This window comes from Nannospalax galili, unplaced genomic scaffold (genome assembly GCF_000622305.1).
Source record: "Nannospalax galili isolate Female #2095 unplaced genomic scaffold, S.galili_v1.0 scaffold2661, whole genome shotgun sequence".
NCBI lineage: Eukaryota > Metazoa > Chordata > Mammalia > Rodentia > Spalacidae > Nannospalax > Nannospalax galili.
Genome location: NW_008344387.1, coordinates 89,801 through 100,572, shown reverse-complemented (window position 1 = coordinate 100,572; position 10,772 = coordinate 89,801). Strand labels below are relative to the sequence as shown.

The 10,772-nt window shown below is 46.0% G+C and overlaps 1 protein-coding gene across 5 annotated transcripts in view; it reads left to right on the top strand.

The window, feature by feature from the left end:
* The first annotated feature begins 9,087 nt into the window (after positions 1-9,087).
* The window catches only part of Slc2a11 (solute carrier family 2 member 11), a 22,618-nt gene continuing 20,933 nt past the window's right edge, over positions 9,088-10,772 (top strand). For 2 of the 5 annotated variants that reach the window (XM_008840614.3, XM_008840615.3), the window contains exon 1: positions 9,216-9,616. In XM_008840614.3, coding sequence (XP_008838836.1) covers positions 9,575-9,616 — 42 coding nt within the window. In that variant the 5' untranslated portion in view covers positions 9,216-9,574. Of the gene's footprint in view, positions 9,617-10,772 lie in introns of all 5 variants that reach the window. The other 3 variants (XM_029567153.1, XM_008840613.3, XM_008840616.3) reach the window with 3 other exon arrangements.

Genomic DNA, 10,772 nt, shown 5'->3' with positions numbered 1-10,772 from the left:
GAAGCAGAGCATTCGTTTGCTGGCATTCAGACTTTACTTCTGCTACTCATCTACTATCTAACTGCATTAAAAAATTACTGAAGTTTTGCGATTTCACACAATATATTTTGATGGTATTTAGATCCCCTCCCCTATCTACATCTCCTCTTACTGCCCCCACCCAATTCAATATATATAAAGGCCTATAGAATCTAATCTGTGTCCCCAAATGTCCATCACTGTGGGTCCATCTACTGGAGCCTGGTTAACCTACTGAGTCCCATCCTTGAAACACAGTAAGCTCTTGGGCAAAGACTAAATGAACAGGAGCTAAAGCCAAGTGATTTAATCAAGTGGAAAAGACACCACATCAAAGACCCCTTCAGCCTGGATGGAACAGACTCTGTCGGGTACTTCTAACCACCTCCTGTGCTACAAAACATCGGGAGGTAAACTCACAGATTCGTATTTCTCACCTCAGATCGTGCCAACTCCTGAAGACCCATCTACCTGGACTTCAGTAAAAAACTGAGTGGTGCTTCTCTTCAATTACATCAACGATTGAAAACCTCAAGTAACTGAACTTAAAACCTCTCTGAGAACTTTATTAACTCTCACTCACTACAAACTCCTTTCTGGGGCTGGAGAGATGGCTCAGAGGTAAAGAGCACTGGCTGCTCTTGCAGAGGACCCAGACTGGGTTCTCAGCAATCACACGGCTGCAAACCATCTATTAACTCCAGTTCCAGGGGATCTGATGCCATCTGCTGGCCTCCGTGGGCATTGCATGACATGGATGCACTTACACAAAGGGTTTTTTTGTTTTTTGTTTTTTGAGACAGGGTCTCCCTAAAGTCCCAGCTGACCTGGAACTCACTTTGGAGACCAGGCTGGCCTGATCTGACAGAGGTCCACCATCCTCTGCTTCCCAAGTACTGGGGTTAGCGGTATGCGCAACCATGCCTGGCTAGAAAATATGACTGTGAAACGGCAAACCGAAAACACAAAAGAGAAAAGACGTGGTTCTATCTAATCTGTAATTAACAGTAAGGCAAGTCAGTAAATGAGTAACGAAACGTGTCAGCTCAACAGAAGGATTCTTTTTTTAATGCCCATCCTTTTAGAATTCCCACTCTCTGTTGTCCAAAGGGCACACCTGCCGCGTTTTGTGCCAGAGAGAGACACAGTGGAAGTGAAAAGCATGAAAGATCCATAATGTGGTTCTTGCTGATGGCACAGCTATCAACCACAATGTCCCAGGCCCAGAGGACTACTGCATTCCACTCTGTGATTGGAAGCCGCACCACCTCAGCTAAACTCACACAGCCAGGACAGTCAAAATATTTTTAAAAGAATTTTAAAAACTCCTTTCATTTAGATCTTTTAAATATTTTATTATTTTTATTTTATGTGTATGAGTGTGTTGCCTGCATGTATGTGAGTGCAGCCGTGTCGTGCAATGCCGCAGAGGTCAGAAGAGGGCTTGATTCCCCTGGAACTGGAGTTAAGGGCGGTTCGTAGTCCCCATGTGGGTGCTGGGAATCGAACTCGGGTCCTCTGCAAGAGCAATCAGTGCTCTAACTGCTGAGCCACCTCTCCAGTCCCGGTATGTTTTATTTTTAACATTCCAGACTGATTTTTATCTCTAGAATTTCAGTTAAGTGAATTACATTTTCTGTAGGGCAGAGGTGAAGGTACACTGAGGCTGTAGAAGAGTAATAGAAAAATGACGGAAAACCTTTAGTGTCTGGGAGTGGGAAAGGTCCAGCGTCAAGGCCTGGGTGCCCAGGACCTCGTGTGGAGTCAAGACCACAGCTGGCCATCGAGGGAGGTGAGAAGTTCATTCCTGAGAATCAGTCCTCCCAGGACTAGAATCTGCAAATGACAGAAGTTCCCCCATCCCCAGCATAAACCCAACACAGAGGCAAAGCCACTGCCACACACACCCTGGGACCGCAGGGGAGGGGCTTGTGGGGAATGCAGCCGCTCAGAGAAGGCTGAGACTGCCGTTCAACTTTGGGGAGTCCTCTGTCCTCCAGTCTGCTCCACCATCAGCCCACCACCAGAGGCATGTGAAATTGTGGCTCATGATTGGGAATCATAGCTCCAGGCTCACTGGAGGACTGTAGTCCCAGGTTACGGGCGGGGACCACAACCCCAGGTTCGAGAAATGTTTTTCTATATGGAATAGGTCTAATGCTGATCTTGGTTTTAGTGAAATGACAAATGAAGGTAATGATGCTATGTCTTCTCATTAAAGTTTTTCTTATGATTGTCTACTTACCCAGATTTCTTACTGTACTTAAACTAAGTCTTTGTGTTTAATAATATTCAATTGTCGGGCTGGAGGGATAGCGTCACTATTTAAGGCTGACAACCAAAACGTTAAAAATATTCAATTGTTTTCACAATCTTTATTAAAGAATTCTTCGTTATTCAGCATAATTTAAATTTTATAAACATTTATTTTTATTATTAATTATGTGCCTATGTGTCAGTATGTGCACCTGAGTGTAGGTGCTTGCAGAGGCCAGAGGCATTGGCTGTCCTGGAGCTGGAGTTAGGCAGTTGTGAGCTGCCCAGTGTGAGTGCTGGGAATGGAACTCTGGTTCTCTGCCAGAATGGTACACACTCCTAACGGATAGGTCATCTCTCCACATAATTTAAAATTTAAAATCCAATTTTCGGATTGACAGACACCAAAAGGAACAACATTTCATTTCTGTATTATTATTAGTGTGTATCTGTGTGGGGGTCTGTGTCTGTGCATGCAGGCATGAGTGTGCCATGATGTGGGGGGAGGATCAGAAGACAATTTTGAGGAGTCAGTTCTTTCTCTCCACTGACTGTGCTTTATGGGGACTGAACCCAGGTTGTAAGGCTTGTGTGGTAAGCACTTTTACCCACTGAGCAACCTTGCCAGCCTATTTTTGTTAATTTGTTTTTGTTATTAATGTTTGTATGTGCATGTGCATTTGCATGTATAGACAACTTTGTGCAGTTGGTTCTTTCCTTCCACCTTTACATGGGTTCTGGGGATTGGACTGAGGTTGTCAGGCTTGCACAGCAAGTGTCTTTACCCACTGAGTCATCTCACCAGCTCTGTGTGTGTGTAAAGTTTAATGTAACTGCTTCCGTATGGACATGTCCCTTAGGGCAACCTGAATCTGTGTTCCCAAACTAGTCACTAATACTTGGCTCAAAATAAACTCTTAGTCCCTTTGTGATAGGAGCTGTGTTTTGTGTCCTTACCTAGCCCCTAATCCACCATGGGGCCCAGCACCACTCACCCCTTGAAAGACCAGCAACCTAACTGGAGGACAGGTCAAGGATCTTGGAGTCCAGCCTGTCTCAAAGTGGGATGTGCCTTCTCACCCTGTCTCGCCCTACATGGCCAAAGAGGGATGCACATGGCTAGGAAAATGTTGGGTATCAGGATCCTCAACCTTCACCCAGAGTCCTGACCCACCGTGCACCTAACAGCTGGCTTGTCATTGGGCAGGTGTGTGGGGCAGGGACCACCTCCAGGATTGTGGCAGGTGCTGGAGGCGGGGCAGAAAGGAGGAGGCATGCCAGGATACGGGACCACATAAACACTGCACAGAGCCTGAGAAGACTGCAGACAGGCCTCTGAAGAATATGGAGTCTCCCCGTCTGGAAACAAGAGTAAGTGTCTGCACAGTGCGGGAAATCCACAAACACTCGAGAGACACTGTTGGGTGGAGGCGGCTCCCCGGCTGCTGGAGGCTGGACCAAATCCTGGTGATGCTCCTGGCGCCCTGGTCCCCAGGAGGTGCAGAAGAGCAGGTGGGCTCTCGGTGGGACGCGGGCTGGGTGGGAGGCAGTACCCGTGGCTGGCTTCGCGCTGGCTTCAGTTTCCCCATCCTCAGAGTAAGCGGCTCCAGTGAGTAGTGTAGGAAGGGCCAGAAGCAGCTTACCTCGGCCCTCAGCCCTCTCTCTAGGGAAACAGCATGATCCAAAAAGCGAAGCCGAGGGCTGGGAGTGCCACCGACTGTTCTTTAGACAAACTTTGCCCCTAACTTGCAGTTTTGGCCTCACCTTTGAGCAAAGCTAAACTTGGCAATTAATTGAATAAGAGCAGCTTGAGTTTTCAGCCTGGTTTATAGGGAGTGTGGGCATGTGTTTGACCTTAAAGGGTCACAAGGTTTCCTCCACGCAAGAGGCAAAGTCACCCACGTGTGGATCGTTGAAGATTAAAAACCAGCACCTAGGGACCACTGGGGAGCAGAAGTGGGTACCAGGCTGCTGGGAATACAGCTTTGCCTTGCACATGCATAAGTCAGTGTTTGCTGAGGCAGAACTTTGCACCTCCTGTTAGAGGCTGAGGAAGGAGTGCCTGTGTGCATCAAATACCCTCACACTGTTCGGAGGGTTTAGGGCCTTCAAGAGGTCTATCAGAGAGAATCAAAGAAATCAACAGGTATTACTAAATTGGCGATGGGGGCAGGGCCTGGGCTGCAGGACAAGACACAGTTTCAAATCTGTACCCACCCCTCCCAAGTGTTCACTATGCCTGTGTGTATTCTTACATGAGGTAAGTTTTTGTATATTTACAGTCTGCTGTTGGGGCTGCTCCCTCCTCCTTCTCTCCCTCCTCTCCGCCCTCCTCCTCTTCTCCATCCCCTCTTCCCTTTCTCTCCCCCCTTCCTCTTCTTGTTTTCTATTTCTTTGATTTTGGTTTTTTTTTTTGAAAGAGGGTCTTGTGTAGTCTACATTAACTTGGAACTCCTAATCCTCTTGCCTCTATCTACCTTCCTGGTGCTGTGATTACAGGTGTGTGCAGTGTGCACAGCTTCTAATTTAACACCCATACAAGTAATATCTTTCTGCTTATAACAGACCTGTGACCTGCCTACTCATGCTGATCCTCTTCCTCTAGGCCAATGGGAGTTTGTTGTTGTTGCTGTTTTTATTTTGTCATTTTGAGACAGGGTCTCCCTGTAGCCCCAGCTGGCCTGACTCTTTATGTAGGCCAGGCTGGCCTTGAACTCACAGAAATCTGCCTGCCTCTGCCAACTGAGTGCTCGGACTACAGGCATGCGCCACTACACCCGGCTTCTCCACTTTCTTGATGACTGGCACTTGCGTTGTTTCCAGTTTTGCTATGCTATAAACAAAGGCTCCATTTGTGAGGGGTGGTTTTTTAGCACAAGAGTAACAGTTCATCTAAAGCAAACCAAGGAACTACTAGAGTTGCTGGGTACAGAGGTATTTGCCACTTGAATTTACCAGCACCCAGGTGCTGCGCTCCCTTTCAGTACTCCTAGCTGACCCCCACTGTTGGCACAAAAACATGGTTCTCACCTCAAAGAGAATTAGAGAGAGTTTATTCTAGAGCCAAATATGAGTGGTCATGGATCATTGCCTGGGAACACAGATTCAGTTGCCCCAAATATCATGTCCACTGTGGGAATAATTACATGACATATTAGTTGAAGAACAAAGAGGTTAAAAAAATTTTGCCAAGGCCACAAGCAGGCTGGTTACAGCAAAGAAAGGGAAACTGCCGTAGGTTTCAGGTGCTGTCTGATGACATTCTAAGGTTCTGGGTTGTGGAAAGCTTAGTGGTCTGGTAAGAATTCTCAAGTCACAGGAATGTTAGGTCAGACACAGGGTAGGCAATGAAGGCTTTCAGAGGGACTAAAAATTAAAAGATAATTTGGCTCTGGTTTGCAACATTTTAACTCACCATAATCTCAAACTTCAGTATTTGGCCTTGTATAATTTTTAACACAAGTATAGCACTCTCCCCTAGCCCCCCACCTTCCTTTCTTTCCCTCTCTTCCTCTCTCCCCTTACCCCTTCCTCTCCCTTCTAGGCGCTTCAGTTCACATCACCAACATTTATTACCATTGTCAGAATTAAATTGTTCATTTGATGAGGGTGAAACTGTTGAGAATTTAATTGTGGGTATGCTGTTGCAAATTTAATTTGCATTCCCTGATTGTTGGTGTGTTTAAGTCTCTTGTGTGGCTGTTAACATATTTGCCCCTTGATTCTGGTGCCTGGAGCACCCTTCAATAAACAATATGCAGGTCTCTTGCTGCATCTTCCCCTCCCCACACCAGACTTGGTGGAAAGAAGAAAGGGAGAGAAGAGCAAACATCCATGTGTAAAAAGGACCAAGTACTTGAGGGTGGTCTTTCTTTTTGCTGTTTGCTTGTTTGTTTGTGAGAGAGTCTTACTATGTAGCCCAGGCTGCCCTGGTCTTCAGTATATAGTCCAGGTTGTACTCAAAGTTGAGGGATCCACCTGCCTCTGCCTCTCCAGTGCTGGGACAAAAGGTGTGCACCACCACGCTCGGCTTTGATCTTGCTTTTTAAACCACTCTCAAGAGAATCCACTCCAAGAAACCAGTCCAGGAAGATGGAGCCTCATCACCTGGCCTGATCACCTTGCATTAGGTCCCATCTACTTCCTCCACACCACGACACTGGAAGCCCAGCAACATATTTTTGTTAATTACCAATGTTCATAACCTTGGTCTACTGTTTTTTTTGTGCAGTCCAAACTGAACTCACCATACAGCCCTGGCCTGGAATGTGAAATCCTCCTGTCACAGCTAGGGATTCTATTCATATAACATCACCCCACACAGGAACTCTTCTTTTAATCATCAACATTATTATTACATTTACCTATTTTAGAGGGAGCACATGTCATGGCACACATGTGGAGATCGGAGGACAACATTCAGAAGTAGGTTCTCACCTTCTACCATGTGAAATCTGGAAATCTTCATGTATTATAAATACAAATGCTTTTTGGTCATGTGTTTATAGATACCTTCTCCTACTTTCCTACTTTGTAGCTTTTAATTAGATTTTTTTTTTTTGAGACTGGGTCTTACTGTATATTCATGGCTTGCCTTGAACTCAGAGATCTGCCTGCCTCTGCTTCCTGAATGCTGGGATTAAAGGTATGTACCAGCATGCCTAGCTAATTATATTTTTTAAAATATATTTTATTATTTTTAAATTTTGTTTTATGTGTATGAGTATATTGCCTGCATGTATGTGAGACCACCATGCCATGCAATACCACAGAAGTCAGAAGAGGGCTTTGGATTTCCCTGGAACTGGAGTCAGGGACGGTTTGTAGCCACCATATGGTGCTGGGAATTGAACCGAGGTCCTCTGCAAGAGCAGTCAGTGCTCTTAACTGCTGAGCCATCTCTCCAGCCCTAATTATACCTTTTATAAGGTCTTTTGACTCAGATTTTTTTTAATGTATATGAGTGTTTGCCTGCATGTATGTATGGATGCCATGTACACCATGTGCATGCCTGGTGCCTGCAGAGGCCAGAAGAGGGTGTCAGATCCCTTGGAACTGGAGCTACAGACAGTTGTGAGTTTTCATGGTGCTGGGAACCAAAACCTGGTTCTCTGCAAGAGCAGCCAGTGCTTTTAACTGCTGAGCCATTTCTCCAGTCCTTGACAAAGATATTTCTTTTTCAATTTTATCACACTTTTTTGTATGTATATGTGTGTATATTCATATGTGTGTGGGCACACATATATTGTATGTCAGTGTGTATGCACAGAGGCTAGCAGTTAGCCAGCTTGCCCAGGGATCCTGTCTCTACCTCCTGAGTACTGGGATTACAAATCTGCCCAGGGCTTTTTTTTTTTTTTTTTTTTAATGTGGTTGCTGGAGATTGGAACTCTGGTTTTCCTTTCAAGCACTTTATCCACTGAGCATGTTCCCAATCCCCAGGTTTTAATTTTAATATAGTCAAGACCTCATAAGAAACATACTTGGGGGCTTGGAGGATAAAGGTGCCTGCCACCAAGCCTGATCCCCTGAGTGCAATCCCCAAGTATGTTTAAGGTTTGCCTTTCACATTGTGCTTGCCTGGAGTCAGTTTTGTATATGGGGTAAGATACAGAGGCAGTGTGTCTTCACTCAATTGTCCTAACACCACTTATTAGCTATTAGCTCATCATTTCCTAGTTCAGTGTTTTGTTGTTGTTGTTATTTTTGCTTTTTTTTTTTTTTTTTTTTTTGGAGCAGGGGAAAACAATGGCTAGTTTGAGAAAAGTAAATCTGTCTAAATAAACTATAAGCGGTTGAACCAAGAATGAATATCAACAATTATGAACAATTTGTATATACCCGAAGAATTCAAGGACAGTTTACAATTAGTCCTACTGGTAGGGCTGTCTGGGAATGTAACTCAGTGGTAGAGTGCTAACCTAGCAAGCTTAAGGCCCTGAGTTCCATCCTACTCCAGTAATGAAAAAAAAATCTACTATGTAGGTTGAGCTCATAAACAGAATCAAGTTCAACAGATTCAGACAAAATATGTAATGAAATACCCACTCAATTGTGCTTTTCCTTTCAAATGTATGGTGGGCTTTTAAAAAAATTTAATTTATTATTTTTATTTTTTATGTGTATGAGTGTTATGCCTGCATGTAGGTAAGTGCACCCGTGTCGCACAATACCTGCGGAGGACAGAAGAGGCTGTCGGATCCCCTGGAACTGGAGTTACTGGATAGTGGTTAGCTGCCATGTGGGTGCTAGGATTAGAACCCAGGTCTTCTGCAAGAACAGTGTTCTTAACCGTTGAGCCTCTCTCCAGCCCCGTATGGTGGGGTTTTTAAAAAAATATTTTATTATTTTTATTTTATGTGTATGTATGTATTGCCTGCATGTATGAAGTACACCCATGCGTGCAATGCCCACAGAGGTCAGAAGAGGGTGGCGGATCCCCTGGACTGGAGTTACCGACAGTTGTTAGCTGCTGGGATTCAAACCTGGATCTTCCGCAAGAACGTGGAGTGTTCTTAACCCCTGAGTCATCTCTCCAGGCCCCCGTTTGCTTGGTTTTTAAGGGTATGGGTCAGTTATAAAGCAGTTACCTAGCATTTAAAGCTCTGAGTTTCATCCCATCATCACTCCCCCAAAGAAAAAGAGGCCTCATTATCTATAGAAATTATTTAAAATTCAGAGCAACAAAATTCAAACAGACCCTGACATAGTGGTACATGCTTTTACAAGTCTGTTTCAGTTGGTTTTGTCTAACTCTTGAGTTCCATGCAGGGACTGAGAAGCCCAGAAGCCTAAAAAGATTATCTCCCCCCAGTGGACTGTAGGACCTACACTTCCAAGAGTGCCCCAGCCGGATGGCTTCCCGTGCCCTGGATTCCCCGGGCAGTTATCCGAGGCTGGTTCTCCTCTGCGCCTTCCACCAAGGCTCCAGCTCGGCGGGCGGTGAATAGAAGAGAGGGCTCTGAGGCGCAGGTCTGCCCTTTGGTCACTCCCATTCTGCCCCTCCTCTGGAGAAAGCATGGCGACACCCAGACGGCGGTGGGGCTGGTAGGTCAAGGGGCTTGGCTAGGGCGAAGGTCGGCCTAAGTCTTGGGGGCCGGTGGGAGACGCACAGGGCTGCAGGGCTGCGCGGAGGTCCGCAGACACCTAGAGACAGCAAGGTGGGAGGAGGGGAGGGAAGAAGGCTGGCTGGGATGACCTCAGACCAGAGCTCCCTCCTGCTCAGCAACGATGTGCTCTAGGCTCGGCTAAGAGAGGTCTTGGATGGTTTATTCAGCTTCAGCACCACGGAAACGGCGAGATGGAGGATAAACCTGAGTCACCCTTGCAGCCTCGGATCCAGGTGACTTCTTCCAGGCGCTCCCTCCTCCTCCTAACACCCTGTGCGCCTGCGCATACCTCTGGTCGCCCTAGCTGCAAGTTTCCCAGTGCCTCCGCTTCTGCAAACACCCCCTGCGCGTGTGCATGCGCTGTCTCTTTAAGCCGCTGCCATACTGCCACAGTGCCCACCCCTGGAGGTGATTGCTGTGCGCCATTGACTGTCAATAGTCCTTGGGATCGAGGGCCCGCGCTTTCCCTGAGGGCTTGCTGGCCTCCTTCTAATTCGAACTCCTGAATTTGAAAGCTTACTCGACCCATACACTTCTGATGAGGGATTGCAGTCCTACATGACCACACAGATGCAGCCACAACTGAAGGCTTAAGGAAAGGGTCCAATGCAAAACCATCTGGTATTTATGTGCGTTAGGTGCGAGGCTCATATCCAGGGATGGCCTGTGAGCTGGTGAGACTGTGAGACCTAGAACTTCCCACTCTAGCCTAATCACTCAGGATGCTCCTGTGCTTCTATGGTCCTCATATGGGCCACATGGAGCATCATGGTCCTGACCATTCAGTCTTCTGTGACTGTTTATAGCTTTCACCACTCCTGTATGTTCCTGATATCCTGCCTCACCCAAGATCTGGGGCAGCCAGATGAGAAGGCCCAAGTAGCCCAGGACATCTGTGGGTTCCCCCAGCCTGCACTGATTTCCTCCAGATAAACGACCTATCACCTCACCTACTTCAAGTGTTTGGGCAAATGTCAACTTCCTAGGCCATATTTCTTGACCTCCTAATTAAAACAATACTACCCTTTCCAAATATTCCCTAACCGTTTTTTTTTTTTTTTATTTTGTTATTTTTTTTTTTTTTTTCAGAGCTGAGGACAGAGCCGAGGGCCTTGTGCTTGCTAGGCAAGTGCTCTACCACTGTGCTAAATCCCCAACCCCCTCCCTAACCCTTTTGTTTTTCCAATTTTCTATTTGTTTTAATGGTTCATTTTGTTTATATGGTCTACTTGTCCAAAAGCTTTTTCCTTGAGTTGGAGAAAATTGGTTTCAAAGCCTAAATTTTTATACCTGTGCATCCTGGGCAAAGCACATTATAATTTCAATTGAGTTTGGTGAGAATGAGCAAAAGACTAGATGACCAACTATAGATCATGCTGCTTTTCCTCT